Raw genomic sequence first — 20,744 nt, 5'->3', positions numbered from 1 at the left:
AGGGCATCAACCCTCCAGACCACTCAGGTCTTCTGGCTCCAGCCTACTCTGCATACCTAGAACCAGAACCAGAACCAGAACCAGACATGGAGAAGCAGCATTTAGTTCCTATGCTCCGCTGATCTGGAACAAACTTCCAGAAAACTGTAAAAGTGCGGAAAGCCTGAGTTCCTTTAAATCGAGATTAAAAACACATTTGTTTAAAATTGCCTTTGAATGTTCAAGTTAAACTGTTTTACTGTTTTTAAATGTTCTTTTTTGTTACTACATTCTATCCCTACTTGCTTTTATTCCTATATTCTAATCATGTAAAGCACTTTGCATTGTCTCTGTACTGAATTGTGCTATATAAATAAACTTGCCTTGCCTATTTTGCATTTTTTTATTCTTATACGAGGACACACTGTATATACCCGATGCACCTTGTCCTACTTTTGGCACCTTCTTCTGATTACTGAGCCGATGAGACATGTGAATTTCTCCAATGTGAGATCAATAAAGCCTATGTTATCTTATCTTATCTTATATTTCCCTTGCTGCGAGCAGGGTTCGAACCTGCGCAACGCCGAAACCACTCTGCCAAAAGGAGATACACATCCATCTCCTTAATCTGGTTAGGAATGTGTTCGGATCTGGTTCGGACCTTTTGTAATGTGTTAGGACCTCAGAGGCCGTCCAATAACTAAAAAAACTGCCTGCTTGTTTGTCAGTTTGCCTTCATATCTGCGATGTGAAGGAGAAATGTGTTCATGGTAACAGGCGGTGACAATAAAACACTCTGGACATCTATAGCACAGCTGATTTAAGCTCTTAGTTTTATATTTATGGCAATTCATGCATTCTGGTTCCACCGTCTGGTCACATGTTTATTACTGTCTCTATTGTCTTAATTAAACAAACCAGCATTTAAATTGGATCCTGTGGTCAGAGATTGTTTATTTATAAGCGATTGTTGCTCAAACCCAGAGCCTGGTTCTACCTGACCACCTCCTGTAGAGGGCGCTACACCAGGTGTTATGTCAGGAAGTCGCAGCAGAGAACATTTATTCCTACCAACATTTCGCCACATTCCTCCAAAGACTCACCAAGCACAGGAAAGAGGAAAGACACCCGGGAAGTCCTGCAAGATTCAAGGAGATCCTAACAGGTTCTGACAGGTTCTGACGCGTTCTAATGGATTTAACAGGTTCTAATATAGGTTACAGAGAAAACGACTTCTCAACGTACAGGCAACGTCAGATTTTTAGACTTGGCGAGCCGCATACAAATGCTGGTATAATCAGTCCTTCTTCTTGTGGTTTGTCCTCCTAAACTTTAAAAATGGGACTTTTATCCATAAATGCTTGGATTAAGAAACAAAACAAAAAAAATAAAAATTGTACATCCCTTCGCTGCGAGCAGGGTTCGAACCTGCGCGGGGAGACCCCATTGGATTTCAAGTCCAACGCCTTAACCACTCGGCCATCGCAGCTTATGCCGTACAGTGTGTCGATAGCACAAAATATTGCTCAACAAACCAGGACGACATTACGTCATCGTGACGTGAGGTTCACGGTGTCCTGCGTGCGTACAATCTACACCAAACTCGATACTGCACGCTTTAACTCGGAAACGAGCTGTTGGACATGTAGTGTTTGCACCGGGAGACCGACTATTAGCACAATTTACATTTAATTTGATTTATATAGCGCCAACTCACAACACATTTATCATAATATAATTATATAATAGTAGACACATTGCAGCGTCGAGCTGAGGCCACGTTATTGTTCTTCAATCTGCGAGCACCACCTAGTGGCCATCTATTTATTTGCACCTCTCTTTAATTACAAACTTCAGATAGGCTTTTCATAAGTCGACAAATACAAAAATATTTTTAAAATCTATGATAATAAACAATGAAATAATGACTCTTCTGATTTAGAAAATTAACCTGTAATAATAATAATAGCTCACTGTTTGAGACATGCGGGACAAATGAATTAATAACAATCTGAAATAATTTCCTGGGAAAACAAGTATTTTCTTGTCAATGTAATAATAAAAATTAAAAGCAGGGGTCTTACAAAGACACTTCTTTAACAAACAAAAACCCATATGCTCCCTCATCTCCTCAGCCACATTTTACAGTAGAACTGATTTTACTGATCAGTTTTTGGTTGCTCTCCATAAATAAGCAGAAGTGTGTGAAACCATGTTGCTCAAGCAGAATCCCCTTCAGTGACTCAACAGACAGCTGGTTCCTCTCCTTGGTCACTTTCATCAGAGAGAAAACCCTCTCAGCCATGTGGGCGAAGCGCAAAGACAAACTGCAATCTGCAGTAATTCTGAGTTACATTGCTGTTGGCCCTCTCAAAATATTTTATCTACTGATCTATGGAGCACATGTCAGGTTTCTACTCAGCAACACATTAATCCCGACCATGGGCCTTATGGACAAAGTGTGTGCACCCACACAAAAAAACAACAACTTATAGTGTAATGTTTAACACACAACTCGGCATTTACAAAAATTAACATTGCGAAATTTTTGACCTGCCATGACAATAATAATAAACTACAAAATGATAAAACTCTCCCAAATACACAAAAATATAAAGTTTTTGTAACCTGATGTTTTTTCATGAGTTTGATCAGACCTGGGAGGACGGGGGGCTGGGGGGGGGGGGGGGCATTCAGGTGCCTGGGCCCGCGGTAAACAGATGACAACCCCTGGTTAAAATGTGATGTATTGACCCAAGACAACCAGCAGAGGGTGCTGTTGGCTGTTAAAAGGGATTTTTGCAGGCGGTAAACGAGTATCTTTCGCCAAAGTGCACTCTAGGCCCGTTTACACTACACCTAAAAACCGAGCCATGCCGAGACCGGTCCAAGCTTGGTCCAGTTAACTGAGATAAATGCAGCCGTTTACACACAAGAGTTATCTCGGTTATTTGTTCCTTGGTTGCTCCTCGCCCCCTAGTGGCGATCTGCGGTACTACCGCTCTCTGGGATTGAAGGCGGGACCGAGCAAATCAAAATGGCGGCACCCGTAATATTCAGGATGTTATTGTTAGACATAGAGTCGGCTTTTGGGACGTGGATAAGACAAATGAACGTCTAATAAGGATTTACAGACGCAGGAAACAACGACAGACACTGAGGTTCATCACACTGCTAAGCAGAATCATCACTGGAAACTGTGTGGCACGGTAAGGAAGCTAGTATTATTATGAATGTCTGAAATTTGTCTGAATGGAGTGTGAATCGGGACGTGCAGCCAGACACGCCGGAAAACCCGCTGACAGTCAGCGGACTGTAAGGGGATGACGCGGTCTGCTCATGCGCTCCTCGTTATCAGGGAACCGGGCTAAAAAAAACCAGTCCGAGACCTGGTGGGGAACTGGTCTGCAGTTAGCGCGGTCCGGTTATCGTTAGCGCGGTCTGGTTCAGTCTGCTGACCGTTTACACACAAGAGTTATCTCGGTTACCGAGCTCGGACTAGTCTCGGCTCGGTTAAAAAAGTGTAGTGTAAACGGGCCTATTGTTTGTTAACAAAGACGCCAGACAAAGGACAGACTGTTAAAGAGGCCTGCAGCCTGAAATCATGCTGCCTATCAACTTCTTTAAAGCATTTTCACCACAGAAAATTCTGATTTTGAGCTTGATGATGTCTATAAATTATTTCCCGCAGAGCTTTTTTTTATCCCTTGGAAATGTCTCAGATTTCAGTGTTTTATGAATGAGGAAAAATAATCTACGGCAACCAGAGGACAGCTGACAGCTGAGGGAGCTGACAGTCCCTCCTGGGACCTTCGTCTTTGTTGTCCAGAGACATGAATGTCCCCTAAAGTGTGGTTTTGATTTGCAGCGAGGAGCCGATTTCCAAATGTGATCAGAGCTGCAGCCACGTTGCTCTAATCCTGACCAAGTCGGTATTCTGCTATACTAACATGAACATAATAATTATATCATAATTATTGTCTTTGTGTCGGGAACAAAATGAGAGCTTGGCCATCCTGACTGGATTTAAAGTATTCTGTGTGGGGACAGACTTGCTCACTGAAGTATAGGAGGCATATTCACGTGTTCACAATGATTTAAAGTAAATTACAACGTCGAGTAAACAGATGAGCTGCAGACATATCTTTCTTCTTCTGCTGTTTCCCCGCCCTGCGGTGAGTTATGTGGGGATGTAGCTCAGTGGTAGAGCGCATGCTTCGCATGTATGAGGTCCCGGGTTCAATCCCCGGCATCTCCATCTGCTTTTTGCTGTGGAGCGGAAAACACTGAAAACAACGAACAAAGAGGATCTTATCAGCATTTTTAGGCCTATTTCTATCGGAAACGTTCGTTAGAAATGGAAAATACCGATACGCCATAGTAGGAGGGAAAACAGTAGATTCTATTCTGAAGCTCATGAATCAAGCCGGAAATGGCATGTCAATAATTTTTTTTACATATCGCTTTAAAATAAAACATTCCTGCTTCGCTTTCTGTCGCGATCTGACTGAACTCAAAAAGAAAATGAGATGGTTCCACTGGGGCTCGAACCCAGGACCTTCTGCGTGTAAAGCAGACGTGATAACCGCTACACTATGGAACCATTACGTCCCGAAACGGTGACATGTTGTCAATTTCATCTGTACGAACACCATTATCTCTGCGCTAACTCACGCAGTTCCTCACCACTAGCTTTGCTAAGGCTGTGCTACGGTGGTGTTACAGTTAAAAAGTTATCTTATAATCATGATAATATAACACTGCATTGTAATAAAGGTGCAGATAGCTACCATATCGCTAAAAAGACCAACTTCTCTTGTCAACATCGACTCATTGCGTAACTATACTGTTGATGCACTGCAGCGGATTGCTGTAACGTTCCTTAAAATCGATTCATTAATGATTTGAACATTTTCAATATTTCCTAAATGAGATTGGTTTGGGATTTCAACATTTCCTGTAAACCCACCAAATTTTAGTTACTAGGGGGGCCCAGAGAACCTTACAGGGGAGAACCAGTGCCCAATCGTAAGCGACGGTGCTGAAAATGAACCTATGATAAAAATTCTAATTGAAGAAAAAAAAAAAACACCGATGCTGGTCGATACAGGAGCAGCTTACACGTCTGTAAATCCAAATTATGCAAAGCACCTCCTCATGTCTGATAAATTCATTTCAACAGTAAGGTTCTCGGGAATAAGACAGCTCCTGTACGACTGGCAACTGATTCAATTCAATTCAATTCAATTTTATTTATATAGCGCCAATTCATGAAACATGTCATCTCAAGGCACTTTACAAAGTCAAAATCAATCAGATTATACAGATTGGTAAAAAATGTCCTATATAAGGGAACCAGTTGATTGCATCAAGTCTCTCCAAGCAGCATTCACTCCTCCTGAAAGAGCGTAGAGCCACAGTGGACAGTCGTCTGCGTTGATGGCTTTGCAGCAATCCCTTATACTGAGCATGCATGAAGCGACAGTGGAGAGGAAAACTCCCCTTTAACAGGGAGGAGAACCTCCAGCAGAACCAGAACCAGGCTCAGTGTGAACGCTCATCTGCCTCCACCCACTGGGGCTTAGAGAAGACAGAGCAGAGACACAGAAAGCTCAGAAGCTCACATTGACCCAGGAGTACTTTCTATCTGTTAGATGGTTAGATGGTCTATTACCATCTGTTAGATGGTAATAGAGGATGATCTGCCTCCCCTGATGATGTCACAGCTAACAGAACACCAGACCAGGTGTACCTTCTATGAAGAGAAAAATGACAGAGAACAAAAAGTTAAAAACTGAAATAACAACAAACAATGCAGATTGGAGAGCAGTAGGAGAACTCAGCAGAGAGAAATAGACCCTGATGTCCTCCAGCAGCCTAAGCCTATAGCAGCATAACTATAGAGGTAGCTCAGGGTATGAGCCACTCTGACTAGAAGCTTTGTCACAAAGAAAAGTTTTAAGATTAGTCTTAAAAGTAGACGGGGTGTCTGCCTCACGGACCAAAACTGGGAGTTGGTTCCACAGGAGAGCAGCCTAATAGCTAAAGGATCTGCCTCCCATTCTACTTTTAGAGACTCTAGGAACCACCAGCAGACCTGCAGTCTGAGAGCGAAGTGCTCTGTTAGGAACATACGGGGTAATCAGAGCTCTGATATATGATGGAGCTTGATTATTAAGGGCTTTATACGTTAGAAGGAGAATTTTAAATTCTATTCTTGATTTAACAGGAAGCCAATGAAGGGAAGCTAAAATTGGAGAAATATGATCCCTCTTGTTGATTTTCATCAGAACTCTTGCTGCAGCATTTTGGATCAGCTGAAGGCTTTGAACTGCATTTTGTGGACTTCCTGATAGTAAAGAATTACAATAGTTCAGCCTTGAAGTAACAAATGCATGGACTAGTTTTTCAGCATCACTCCTGGACAGAATGTTTCTAATTTTGCTGATAATCCTGAGGTGAAAAAAGGAAACTATTACCAGAGGCCAAGTTAATGCCATCCAGATTAAGTGATTGGTTAAGAAGTTTATTTTTTGAGGACTCTGGTCCAAAGATTACAACTTCTGTCTTGTCAGAATTTAATTGCAGGCCATTTACCTTCATTTTGGGGGTGGGGGGGCTGGTGGTTAGAGCAGAGGTGCTCAACTTTTTTGAACCAAGATCAAGTTTGCTGAGATCTACTAGTCTGTTCTCAGCCTCAAAAACTCACATCAACATCCTGGCAGATCCAGCAAATCTACTTCACGACACATTCCAGCACATTCAAATCAAATCCAGGTTTATTTGTCACATAGAAAGTCGTACATGGTAAAACAGGGAGTGAGATGCTTTTGTGATACCTCAGTGCGTTACAGCAGCAAAAGACTGCAGTGTATTTGTTTTATTGGCCTTAAAATCATCTTTTGGTCCAGTAGTGAATGTTTTCATTGACGCAGGCCTTATATGACCCTGAGAAGTGATCCTTTGTGCTCCAAAATTATGTGTAGGTGAGTGGGCGGAGTATGAAAACCACCTGCAGCGGCAGGTACCAAACACCTGCTCGGCAAACCCAGAGGAGAGGAGCTGCTGCTCAGCAGGTATGTTCACCTGGCCATCAGATTCTCTCTATAACTGCCTTAATGTTACATTCCTGTACATTTTTCACTTGTTGGGCTTTTTTTCTATTTTCATGTACAGCTTTTAATATTAAGGCCATGTCCAGACGTTTCTATGTTCTGGTTCTACATGTGAAATATTTAGTTTTTTTTAGTAGAAATAAGGTCAATTGGTATGTATATTTATTGAATCTTATGTATGCATAAACTCTTCGTCTATCTGACCTGAATAATCTCCAGTCATGCTAGTAGGAACTTCTGAAGAAGTATCTGTGAGCATCGTGGTCTTTTGCTTCTGACATATTGAAGTGTCAGAAATGTCCCGCAGAAAATGTGATTATTCTCCCTAACAATGAATGTGAGCCAAACAGGTAACTGATCTGTCCTCAAGGAGAAGGAAACTTCCCCAACAGGTACAACAAAAACAAGGAAGTCACCTGGAACATCAAAGAGTTCAGTGTTTTCAGCTCTCAGAATGCCTCTGCTCAACACCCACATTAACTGTCGCTTATTTCCAATTCAAATGTAAGCGTGGTAAACAAAGGAAGGCTTATCAGAGGCAGCAGAAACCCCACGAGATCTGGAGGCAATAAAAATCCCAATTCAGTTCCAGCTCAGTTTCACAGCAGCTGAGAGTTTTCATCTCTTCTGTTTTGATTAGAACCCGGCTAGGTCCATGTCTTCAAAACAAGAGACCCGGGTTTGAATCCCGGTTATGTCAAGAAGGGCATCTGCCGTGAAAACTGCTAACTCCATGTGGAAGTTGTAATGCCTTGCTGTGGGGAGCCCTGAATGAGGAAGCAGCCGAATCTGCAGATGGGTAACCCGCTGGTTTGGGGTACCTGGACAGCTGAGCCAGTGCTGAGGCAGCAACAAAGGAAGAACATACATCTCCCCATCCTTGTCCTGCCAGTGTATTTGTGTCTCTGTTATGATGAAATGTTGGTATAACTGCAGGTGTGCATGTCCAAGGTACAGTAAATTTGGGTCCGGAGGTGTTTCTTCTTTTTTTTTTTTTTTTTTTTTTTTTTTCCCAGTGTCCTGTCTAGCAATATGGCAATAGGAATTGATGTCTCAATGCCAGATGGAGCTCGACAGATTTTGCTTTTACAAGTGGAGCAAACAGCTTCCGCCATAGTGCTCCACTTGATTTATGCTTGTAAATAGCTTTATTATGATTCCTGCAAGGAGAATTTCAAATTATATGGACATGACAATGGGAGAGTAAAGGAAGAACAAAAAGTGAAAGAAAAGAAAAAAAAAAAGAGTAGAGGTGAAAGAAAGAGGAGATAAAAGGAAGAGAATGATAAAATGTCCTCTGTCTGCTCCATCAGCTGGAAAGAGACACAAAAAGAACAGCACAACCAACAGACATAAAGCAGCAGATACACTCTAATAACACCTAGATGCCATTACTAAATCATATATATTATTATGTAAGCTGACATGTGTAATGTGGAGGTGGTGTTTCTAAGAGTCTGTTTGCTGACAGCAGAGTCTCCCCCACCTCAGCAACAAAACCCTAAATGTGTCTGAGATACATCATCGGCTGATTTGAATAGAGAATAATATGCTTCTCTTATACTTAAATAATTGAATATGCTCCATAATGTTAACTTTCTGAATTTGTTTTGGCTCATCAGACTGTATGCTGATGATACTCTAGTTTACTTCCCAAAATTCTTTCAGTTTCACGTTTCCTGCGGTGATTTATTGCAGCGGTTCCCTAAACTTCTTCACCTCTTAGCAGCAAACATTCTGGTAGTTTTACACATTAAAAATGCTAGAAGAACGGTCGGATTGCTCTCTGTCTCTAGTAACTCTGTCTCCATAATGTCCACAGGATGGGTTCCTGTCAGGAGTTTGAAGTGACTGTTCACACCTCACCTGGTACCACCTGTGGAACCTACAGCCGCCTGTATCTCAGCCTAATCGGTTCACAAGGAGAAACTCCACCGGTCACAGTGAACGACAAACATCATCTACTGGCTGGATCTGTGAGTTTCATCAGAAATGAGTGGATAAAGTCCCGATGGGAGAAATCCTGCTGCACTGTTCAGGTTTATCCTATCGGACTATCTTCCCTTTCCTCTCAGACATGTCTGGTCCTGGTCCGGGCCAATGGTCCACTAGGTCCGGTGGTTCTGGTTCGGCTCCGACTGGAGGCTCAGATTGGATTCCCCAATGTGGACTGGCACTGCAACAGAGTGGAGGTCCGCCAGCGGACCATAGCTGAGGATTCAGAAGCTCAGGTCTTCCTGTGTGACAAGTGGCTGCGGACATCAGATGGAGACGTGGAGCTCCGCAGTGGAAAGCGTGAGATTAATTTTAGTCCTTTAGAAACAGTAGAGCAGCTGTTCCAGCTGTAAACATTCACTTCAGATCTGCCTCAGAACCACGGAGAACTGACCCTGGTTCTTCTGGCTCTTATTGTGGTGTTCCTCCAGTGTGTTTGCTGGCAGAAGAAACTGAAGAGCAGCTGAAGCAGCACCGACTCAGTCAGCTGCAGCACCAGCAGGAAGTCATCAGGTAAAACAGACGCTGATCCCCATCATTCACCTGGTTCTCTGTTTGGTTTGTCAGTAACGTGGGAATTCATGTCTGGTTCCTTTAGTTGGACCAGTTCTGTAAAAAATACATTGTAAGAAATGTGACCAAAGTAAATCTAACTGAGCGCAGAACAAAAAGACTCAATCGATGCTCCTAAGGAGACATTAAAGCAACATCACACACATGAACTCAGAGCTGACTTTAAACTCTCAGTTCTAGAACCAGGGCTGGTGTTAGAACTGTGTTCAGAGATCTTAACTGTGTCTGAGCAGAACTGTCTCCTTCTTCTGTGTGGGCCGGTGTTAACAGGTGGCGGCTGTTCGTTGAAGGAGCTCCTCAGTGTGTCGATCTCAAGAGTTTGGCCGAACTCGGGCCCAACCTCAGCTACACCCATCAGAGGTAGAACCCAGTTTGTCTCTTCCTGAAATGTTCTGTCTATGAGCCAGAAATGAGTCTCCTCTTCCTGGTCCTCAGTCCAGCCATCAACATGCACTACCTGAGGGGCTTTGCAGGCCGGGCTGAGCCCTGGACCAGTTTCTCTGAGATGGAGACGGTCTTTGCACACACTGGACATCAGAACAGCGCTGCCAGTAAGAACCAGAACCTTGTGTTAGAAAAGCCAACAGCCTGGCATGTAACACGAATAAACAAATCTAAAGTTTACATGTTTAAGGCACATCTGAGTCTGCTGGGAGAGAAATGTGTCTGTCTCTGTATTTGTTTTGTAAAATAGCTTTCTGGGTCTCTATAGCTACGCTGTGTCTCTCTGAAGGTCTGTGTAACTTTAATGTCAGTAGATGTTTTGCTTTGGACACTATGTCACATATATCAATGGGTCATTCCCCCAAAACCTTCAACGCAGGTTTTCCAACCATTTCCATCACCACAGCTGTATAAAAGTCAGCATGTAGTCGTGCAGACTGCTTCTACAAGCATTAGTGATAGAGCGGCTCGCTCCCAGGAGGTCAGTGATGGAACATCCAGTCATGAAATGTCATCACTATTAAATATCCCACAGTTAGCTGCAGACCTCCAAACTTCATGTAGCCTGAATTGTGTTGTTACTGAAAAGTGCTTGATAAACTTGCTTAAACTTGCCTTACCTATCAGATTAGCTCAATAACTATAAATAAAGAGCTTAATAGTAATAATGGGTCCACAGCCAGGCAGTTTCACCCAAACTTTATAAAGTTAAACGCAGCGTGCTGCTCTGTCTGGTCCAGAGGAAGTCTGGGTGTGGCGGTGACCTGTGGAACAACCTTCCTGGCTCATTGTGTCAAATGTTTGGTGAAGGTAGGATGACGGTACGAGTCTGTTTTTCAGGAGTTAAAGCAGCTGCAGAACAAGACAATGTTGTGCAAAAACAGATTTGGTTTTGCTATGAATAACTAAGTGCCAAAGGTAATTATTAACAGGGTAAGTGACTTTGATCCACTTGATCATCAGGAAATAACAGCCAATCAGCTATCATTCTCTGTCAGTTATTGTTTTACGAATATCAACATAGATGGACTCACAAGATGGCAGACAGATAGCAAGGGTGATTTTGTGACGTCAGGAATTAGCGGCTAAGCTAACAACAAAGAAAATAGCATCCCCTAAATCCCACATGTTTCTTTAAGAACCATTTGTACAGACAGAACCACTGAGCTATATAATACACTGGAGTGCTGATTTTGCTGAAAAACTGAAGTCACTGTGTGGGAGAGGATTTAACCTTAAAAAACAGACAGACGAGACCAGACACCACAGCTTCTCCTCAGTGACCAGCAGGGGGATTCGTTTATTCTGGACTTACAATCATCTTCATTTCACAGAAGTCCCAACAATCCCAACAATATGGGGTAACTTTCAGCCTTTATAGGGATACAGTATGACGTAAATGGGAACATGATATCTTACTGTGTACAGGCGCTGCTCTGGACCAAAAGCCCTCCCTCCCTAGTTGGAGGGGTGTGCGTGTGAAATGGTGTGTGTGCTGCTCTTCCATTTCTAGGAAGTCTTATAAACAGATCTTTGGAAAAAGACAGTAGGAGCCAAGAGTAGTTCAACTAAAGTTCCTTTGGCCTTACTTGTTGTGATTCAGTGAAACATTCTAGAACTAATCATTCTTTGGGCAGTGATTGCAGTTATTAAGACAAACAGGGTTCCACCTTGACAATATTAAAAGATGAAATCCACCATAACTGGCCGCCATCTTGCTACTCCCTACTCTCCCAGAATCCCACAGGATTTGGTTGCAACAACAAGCAGTTTTCTGGCTGAGTGAAAACGTTTCACAGGTAATTCTACAGTCAGTGGATGTACTAACACTATTAACTACTAGGAAATTAGGTGCTGAAATATTTTACATGTTATTCATATTAAATTTATATGTATGTATAAGTATGTGTTTATGTATATATGTATACACATATGTAAATATATGTTTTTGTATATTGTTATTTGTATATTTATAAATGTCATATATATCTATATATATATATATATATCTATATATCTATCTATATATATATATATATCTATATATCTATTATATATATATATATATATATATATATATATATATATATATATATATATATATATATATATATATATATATATATATATTTACATAAATAAAATGCAAAATATTTCAGCACATGACTTTCTCAGTACTTAACAGTTTTAGAACATAAAAGTATATGGCATTTGACATTTTAAAAGTTTTAAGCCCCCCTGAACATGAGAAAATCCTCGTTATTCGATGCTGTAGCGCACATATTTCCTAGTTACTGGGGGAAAATAAGGAGTACCAATATGGCGGCTGGTGGCTTCACAGCGACTCGTTCTAACAGCGGCTATTAGCACTCCAGTGTATAATATAGCTCAGTGGTCAGAACGAGCTGTGTGGTAAATACATTAACAGAGCTTTAGCTTTAGCATTAGCTGCTGGGATAACGTAGAGGAAATTCAGCATGTATACAGGTACTATGTGGACATATTTTATGCAGGTTAGTGAAAGGAGATGAAGGGGAAGCCCAGATAAAACTGAACAAAGTAATTTTACTGGACCATCAATGTTCACTCATTGAGATAAAGTTTGAGTCCCAGGAAGTCTCAGTTCCAGCTCGCTCTAGATCTGCTCCGGCCCGACAGATTAATCAAAGAAAAACACCACAAAATGAACATTATTAAGATGATTTTATCCCAGAGTAATTTTCTCTGCTAAGACACGACCGGAGAGCAACCAGACAACAACCAGAGCAGTTTGTCTGTCCCAACATGACAGCAGCAGAGCACAAAGCACAGAGTCCGGACCTCACCACCATGGAGCACCTTCAGGAGGAAGTAGAGCAGAGACTGACTGCCTAGTCTTCTACAACATCAACATCAGTGTCTAACTGGAAGAATGGTCAAATATTCCCATCAACAGACTCCTGGGAAACGTTTCCAGATACGCTGAAGCTGTTCTAGCTGCTAAATGGATCAACATCTCATTACACAGAGGATGAAGAACAGGATGTTATTCAGGTTCCTTTACTCTACATTGACAGTATAGTGCGGTTACTTTGAGTCCTTTTCACAGTATTTCGGGTATATTTCTCTCATTTCTTTTGAGTTTCTTTTCCAGACAAACCCGTTTCCTCTGTGTTGTGTTTTCCTCTGTTTTTTGTGTTTCCTGCTCTCCATTTGTTGCTCGCTGCGTCTCTGACTGAAGCTTCAGGCTCCAGCTCAGCCGTCTCCTGCAGGACGATCAGAAATGTTTGATTTTGTCTCCCAGGGTTTGTGAAGGCTCACTGGAAGGAGGACTGGTATTTCGGCTATCAGTGTCTGAACGGCTGCAACCCTCTGCTCCTGCGTCGGACACACACCGTCCCTCCAAACCTGGCCGTCACCTCCCACATGCTCCGCCCCTTCCTACCTGCAGGCTCCTCCCTCGAAGAGGAGCTTCAGGTAAATTTTAATTCTCTGGTTTGTGGCTCTTGTGGGATTTAATCTCAGAAACTTGATGCTTCTTGATGTGACAGAACGGAAAGATTTACCTGTTGGACTATAAGCTGTTGGACGGGCTCGAAGGTAACCAGATCAACGGAAAGCAGACGTACCTGTCCGCCCCAGTGTGCCTCCTCCACCTGAACCGGCAGGGACAGGTGGTCCCCATCGCCATCCAGGTGAGCTCTGACCCAGGTGCTGTGGCTCAGACTGAAATGATGTCGGTAACGCTCTCCTGCTTCAGCTCCAGCAGACTCCTGGTCCTGAGAACCCGGTCTTCCTGCCCTCTGACTCCAGCTGTGATTGGCTGCTGGCTAAGATCTGGGTCCACAGCGCAGACTTCCAGGGTCACCAGCTGGTCTCCCATTACCTGCGGACCCATATGATGGCAGAGCTGTGCTGCGTGGCCACGCTGCGGCAGTTTCCAGAGCATCACCCGCTGCACCAGGTAACAAGCAGCTGACACACCTGAGACAGTGATGACACCTGATGATTACCAGGTGATCACCGCCACTCACTCAGGCAACACAAAGATCTTTTATAAAAGAGGTCCATTAAACAGAACTAAATGATAAAAACAGAAGTCATAAAGAACATTTACAGACAGCTTGGTTAGATTAAACAAATTAAAGCCGTCCTGATCCCTTCATCCTGACGACTCACGTCTGAATCATTCAGTTTGTGGAACCACGTATTATTAGTTTGTTCCTGTTTATCTTCTGTTTCTCCAGCTGCTGATGCCTCACATCAGGACGTCTATGCAGATAAACCTGCAGGCTCGAGCGTCGCTGCTGGCGGTCAACGGAGTCTTTGATCAGGTAGAAACTTACCTGCCGGTGATTTTAGACGTGTGCAGCATGGCTCTTTGCCCAGGGCGCCTCGCTGCGTGGGGAAGCTTTAGATCGGCTTTGCTGAAAGCACCAAGGGTCACGTATGACCTGGAGGGTCCCTTTAACACCCTTATATTCATGATTTTTTCTGAAAATACTAAAAAAGAAATCATGTTTTTTTAATTGGAACCCTTAAAGTTTAAAAGTAAAACCTGGCCCTCTGCAGCTGAGCGATCTGAAACTACCTGGTTCCTGCAGGCGGTGGGTTCTGGTCTGAAGACCATCCCAGAGATCCTGCGCAGAGCGTCAGCCACCATCCAGTACCGGTCCATGTGCGTTCCTGACGACCTGTCGGACCGCGGCGTGGACAACCTGCCTCACAGCTTCTACGCTCAGGACGCGCTGCGGGTCTGGGAGGCGCTGCACAGGTAAACAGACGCGCCGCGGCGAGGCGAGGCGAGGAACGCCGAGCTCTGCTCCTCTGAGATCTTTGTGTCGGTCCTGGCGGCAGGTTTGTGTTGGGCTGGGTCCACCTGTTCTACAGAGGAGACGAAGACGTCCAGAACGACTCCGAGCTCCAGAACTGGATCACTGACATCAACACACACGGCTTCACGCAGAACTCAGGTGGGTTCTTTACAGGTGGAACAGGTGGAGGTCCGCTGTGCTGCTTTAAAGGAGGAACCGCCCAGCAGAGACGCTCATCAGGTTCTGCAGACATCTGGACGGACCGTGTCTACAGAGAGAACCTGCAGAGGACCAAGAGGACGATAAAGTCTCACTGCTGAATATAGAGAGGAGGGAAACCTGCTCAGATCTCCTGAAACTATTAATTAAAACAGGAATATTTGCTGTTGGTGCATCAGTCATGGAGCCTCGTGAAGAGACAGGAACATTTCCCCAGATCTCCTCTGTGCTGACCCTCCTGCTGTCATTTCCAGGTTTCCCTCAGCGTTTCCAGACCAAAGCAGAAGTGTCCCAGTGTCTGACCATGTTCATCTACTCCTGCTCCGCTCTGCACGCCGCCGTCAACTTCTCCCAGGTCAGACCAAAGACAGTAAAGTAACTTTCAGAAGAGCTACTACCTGGAAATATTAAAAACATGAACTTCGTTAAGATGTTGGTATTTCAGCTGAGTAATGTAAGAAATAACGCGATGTTAAAGAAAAGCACGGCGGTGGCAGCATCTGGCTGTGGGACACGGCTCTCCATGTCCGGTCCTGATCCTCCTGCTTGCATTCTTGTTCCAACACGGCAGAATAAACTGAATTACCTCCTTGGTGCGTCAGTAAGTTCAGCAGAGAGCTGATGGTGCTGCGGTGTGATGGAGCAGGGATGCATCACAGCGGCACCAGGAGGACATGGAGGCCGCAGCTCTGGGCTGGTTTCTCCGCCACGACTCGGGATGAAGGCTGCAAATAAATCCATTCTGTCTGAGAAGTTTTGTGTCGACATGAAGGCTGTAAGCCAGGGGTGTCAAACTCATTTTGGTTTAGGGGCCGCATTCAGCTTAATCTGATCTCAAGAGGGCCACACGAGTAAACTCATTGCAAGATTAAATAGAACTAATAAATGTGGACTTGTTGTTGATTTTTATATTAAGTTAATTTCACTTTTACACAATATATTATGAATAACCTCAGCTTTTTTAAGAAAAGTATGTGCAATTTCAACAATACTTTTACTCAGTAAAACATTTACTTAAGTGCATTATGCATAAGAACTGATCACAGTGATTATACAATGTTGAAAAACATTTATTCACATTTTTTGGAACTTAAAAACACTGTCCTACATGACAAAATACATCAAACAGATAAAAATTATTTAAATTTTTCCACACCTGAAGCTTAATCTGCTAATTAAAACAGCGCCACCCGTGGACAATATAGTAACTGCAGATTTTCAATTAAATGAAGTACATGTTTTTTTCAATAATTGTTTTATCATTCTCTTCCTTTTATCTCATCTTTCTTTCTTTCACCTTTTCTTTGTTTCTTCTTGTTCTTCCTTTTCTCTCCTACTTTCCCATTGTAGAGTCCATATCATTTGAGATATTCCCCACATGAATAATAATAAAACTATTCACATTCATAAATCAAGCAGAGCACTATGGCAAAGCAGTACTGCTCCACTTGTGAAAGTCAAATCTGATGAGCTCTTTCTGGCATTAAGACAACAATTATTATTGCCACATTGCCAGACAGGACACTGGGGGGAAAAAAATATGCTTTTTTTTATTTATATAATAATAATGATAATGCATTTAGCCACCGGGCTGGACTAAATTGTTCGGCGGGCCGGATCCGGCTGTTCTGTAAAGTAAATAATTTAAATGTCTTTGCTAAACTGAGGGAAAGCTGTCTGTTTCTTTCCATCACGGCTGCAGTAAAACTACAGCGTCTCTGTAATCTGTCTCCTTGCAGCTGGACTTTGCTCTCTGGATGCCCAACTGCCCCCCCGCCATGCTGCGTCCTCCTCCTCAGGTTAAAGGTGCCGTCACGGACCAGGACATCCTGTCCTACCTGCCGGACATTAACTCCACCCAGCGCGTCCTGATGACGCTGAAAATGCTCTCGCAGCCCGGCGTTGACTTTGTGAGGTTCCCCCCAGCAGGTTCTGCAGGAGAACACGCCTCAGAACACTGCAGGACTCAGACTGGGATCATTTTCCATCAAGTTCACCTTTAATTAGCATAAAACAACACACTGACGATGTGTCTCCCTCTACAGATTCCTCTGTGTCACTACAGAGAGGCCATCTTCAGAGCTGGCGCCCACCGGAGGCTGGTGGAGGAAGTGCAGGCAGAGCTCAAGGCCATTAATGATGACATCACAGAACGCAACAGGCACCTGGAGCTGCCGTATACGTACCTCAGTCCGTCTGGCATCGAGAACAGCGTCGCCATTTAACTCCGCATCCATCAACCTTCTCCTGGTCTTCACCTTCTCTGCATATTTATTGCTGTTCTTTAAATCTTGGGTGGAGATCAAAATGAATTATTCATCCTGTTGGTTCTGGGCTGCATCACTAAATAAGTTCTTTGGTATCATTTTCGTGCTGAATCACACAGATCCTGGTGTTCAGGTTCTGTCTGATTAACTTCTGACATAACGTCATTTTCTGGCTTCACATATAAATCAAGGTTTTCAGTTTCTGCTTTCTAAAGCTTCATCTTGGAGCAGCTTGCACAGTAAACCCCATCCTGCACGACCAATGTTCCTAATATCAGGGTCAGCCATGTTGATATCCTCCTTGGTGAGATCTGGGCTCGTATAAGGAAAACTATGACCAACATGGATAAATACTGATCTCTACGGAGGATTAAGGAGGATGGTCATTCCTACAGGCGACCAGGAGACGCTTTCTCTGCAGAAAAACCTGACGGCTGTTTCAAATCTGGGACAAAGTCAACGTCAAAGGATTCTTACAAACAGACATTCCTCTCATCATCATCATCATCATCATCATCAGGTTGGACTGTTTGAGCTAATATCAGCGCTAGCCTCACATCACTGTAATGTCACGTGGAACGTTGTGACGCTGCTGCAGTGAACCTGTTGGTCCAGGTGGACGTGTCTCCTGAAGGTGAAGCAGGTCCTCTGTCCTCCTACCAGCACCCACCAATCAGTCCGTCTCTGTTCTAACACAGGGCGGATCCAAAAGGTCCAAACAACTGTGTTTATACTGTTTGTGATGTAAAAAATGACACTATAATTAATAATTTGACAAGTTTTTCCCACCTTTAATGAGACATTTAAAAAATAAAAATGCTGCAATCACCTGGTTGGAAAAGTTTGTCCCCTACGCTGTGTTGCCATTTTGGGGATTAGCTCCATCGGCACGCTTCAGAATGTCATCAGAAAATGTCGGTAATGAGTTACTGGCGTCACGACGGCTTAGTGGTTTATACCGTCGCCTCACAGCAATGTCCTGGGTTCTAGCTCCAGGTTTATAAATATGTTCACAATGAGTATACTACACTGAGAGAAATACCAGCGACATTTACTGTAGCATTAGCAACATTAGCTTAGCTAATGTAGCCTGTGCCTGCAAGCTAGGATAGATATGTACAGAACATTATTGTAAATATTTACTCTGCCAGAACCTCATTATTCACATGAGGAGTTCAGACGTCCTTTACAAAGCTGTTAAGATGCTGTTTGCATGCGTCCATCAGGTTTCTCCTGTTGCATCGGCACTCATTGTGTTCTCTGAGTATTTCACTGAGATAGTGAGATATCGGGGCAGTTTGTCTGCGTTGTCTGACATTTTTCAGTTTTCTATTTCATGCAGATCAATCCTGACTGCAGCGATTTTATGGAAGTATCATTCTCTTGCACATTGGTCAAGAGTATCAATACACTTTCTTTTTGTTTGTCTGGAAGCCATGACGACCGTGGCTGCCTAGCGCTGCCTAGCGCTGCCTAGCGCTGCCTAGCGCTGCCTAGCGCTGCCTAGCGCTGCCTAGCGCTGTGGCTGTCTACCAACATGGCTCCAAGGATCACTTTTGTTTCAGATGTGTCAGAACTACACTGTGTGCACAATTATTAGGCAAGCTGTATTTTTGAGCATATCATCATTTATATGCATATTTTCCAATGCTTATTGGATTTAAGCAAATCAGCTGATGTGTATTTGCGTAATGAGGGAGGGTTGGGCCTAAGGAGATCAACAAAGTGTGCATAATTATTAGGCAGCTTATTTTCCTCAGACAAAATGGGCCAGACAAGAGATTTAAGTAACTCTGAAAAGTCCAAAATTGTAAAAAGACTTTCAGAAGGATGTGGCACTCTTGAAATTGCCAAGAAGTTGGGGCGTGATCACAGAACGATCAAACGTTTTGCTGCAAATAGTCAACAGGGTCGCCAGAAACGTGTTGAGAAAAAAAAGGACGGTTCACATCTCTGAACAGAGGCTGAGCGGCTGCTGCACAAAAAGTTGATCGTCAGGGTTAGGGTCTGTTATTGAAACGAAGGGTGGCTATATTGGTTAATGATGTTTTTTTTATTTATTTAGGTGTAAAGTTCGAGTTGTTAGTTTATTAATCTCACTTTAACAGATGAAAATAAACAAGTGAGATGGGAAAATGTTCATTTTTAATTGAGTTGCATAATATTTGTGCTGACTAATAGTTGCCCAATAATTGTCCGCACATAGACATTCTCCTAAGAAAGCCAAAATCTCACTTGTACCCTCTTTAATATTCAGGTTTGAGGTTAATTGACATTCTGGATTGACCACCGCTGTAGTTGTTCAAAAATACAATTGATCCTCAAAACTACAACCTAGCTAATAATTGTGCACACAGTGTATGTAATTCCTGTCAGGTCCTCCGGTGCTGGTCCAGTTCATCCTTAGCCAGAAGAACTAGTTCTTCAGGTCAGCCATAAGCAAACGGATCCAGGTAAACAGCTCACCTGCTAAACATCAGTTCACAGCTGGAGCAAGAACTACTTCCTGTTCAATTATCCTAATTAGTCTGAAATAAAGTTTAGAAAGTACACCTAGGTCTTCATGACACCCTCCCTGATTACCATAATCTTTGCTCAGGTAAACTGTATCATCACGGCTGAACATTTTAATAGTTTCTTCAACAGAAAAGACATTTTTGCCTGAAAAGCCTCCATCTAGACGCCGTTTGTCTCTGTGGTCGCTTTAAACGCTTCTACCACCATCAGGTCAGCACAGACGGGATTTACCAGCAGCGTTTATTCAGTTCTTTAAGAGGTTAAAGCTTAAATCATCCATGATGTAAAGTGAACTCATCTCTGTTAGTCACAGAAGAGTCGGTGTGTGGTTTCAGGTGATATCTTCACTTATAAAGCAGAACTGAAGGCTCCACAGGAGATCCCTTTAAACGTGACTAAATTTACAGGACTTTACCAACTTGTTTTTGACATTGCATAACTTTCACTGATATAAAATGTAATCAGGTCTTTGTTTTTCTGTTTATTCACATGATTTATGCCTAATAAGACAACCAGCCGTGTGGGGCTCATTTTCCTCCAGGCGACTTTAAACTTTATCGTCTCGTTAATTGAGGGAAATCTTTGCAGCAAACTCTCAGCAATTTGAACATTTTCTGTTTTTAGCTTCAGTTCAAAGTCTGGAAGTAAAACTAAAAGCTAATATTGACTCGTATTACAGCAGCAGAGCAAGAAAAAGACCTCTGGTTTCTCATCCATCACCTTCTGCTGATTCAAGGAAGAACCTGAGAAATGCTGAGTCACTGGTTACCATAGCGATTCCTGCCTGTTCTGGGGAGCAAATCTGTAGAGCTAAGAATAAATAAATAAATACATTTTGG

General features: G+C 43.0%; 1 protein-coding gene and 3 non-coding genes across 4 annotated transcripts; 2 read left to right on the top strand and 2 right to left on the bottom strand.

Moving 5' to 3' along the window:
- The first annotated feature begins 1,074 nt into the window (after positions 1-1,074).
- Positions 1,075-17,372, top strand: zgc:152891 (uncharacterized protein LOC767741 homolog). The gene is made up of 16 exons (XM_021312863.2): positions 1,075-1,147; positions 6,969-7,058; positions 8,920-9,073; positions 9,173-9,392; positions 9,524-9,605; positions 9,936-10,025; positions 10,101-10,216; positions 13,393-13,565; positions 13,640-13,783; positions 13,849-14,052; positions 14,336-14,422; positions 14,693-14,862; positions 14,946-15,061; positions 15,376-15,476; positions 16,861-17,031; positions 17,167-17,372. The coding sequence occupies exons 3-16, from the start codon at positions 8,921-8,923 to the stop codon at positions 17,344-17,346; spliced, it is 2,007 nt and encodes a 668-aa protein (XP_021168538.2). The 5' UTR covers positions 1,075-1,147; positions 6,969-7,058; position 8,920; the 3' UTR covers positions 17,347-17,372.
- trnas-uga lies at positions 1,390-1,471 on the bottom strand. Its single transcript has one exon. It is a non-coding gene; the product is annotated as a tRNA-Ser (tRNA).
- On the top strand, positions 4,169-4,240 carry trnaa-cgc. The gene has a single exon. It is a non-coding gene; the product is annotated as a tRNA-Ala (tRNA).
- trnav-uac lies at positions 4,513-4,585 on the bottom strand. Its single transcript has one exon. It is a non-coding gene; the product is annotated as a tRNA-Val (tRNA).
- Positions 17,373-20,744: the final 3,372 nt, after the last annotated feature.

The sequence above is a fragment of the Fundulus heteroclitus genome, chromosome 11 (assembly GCF_011125445.2).
Source record: "Fundulus heteroclitus isolate FHET01 chromosome 11, MU-UCD_Fhet_4.1, whole genome shotgun sequence".
Lineage (NCBI taxonomy): Eukaryota > Metazoa > Chordata > Actinopteri > Cyprinodontiformes > Fundulidae > Fundulus > Fundulus heteroclitus.
This window is presented reverse-complemented; position numbering and strand designations above follow the sequence as displayed.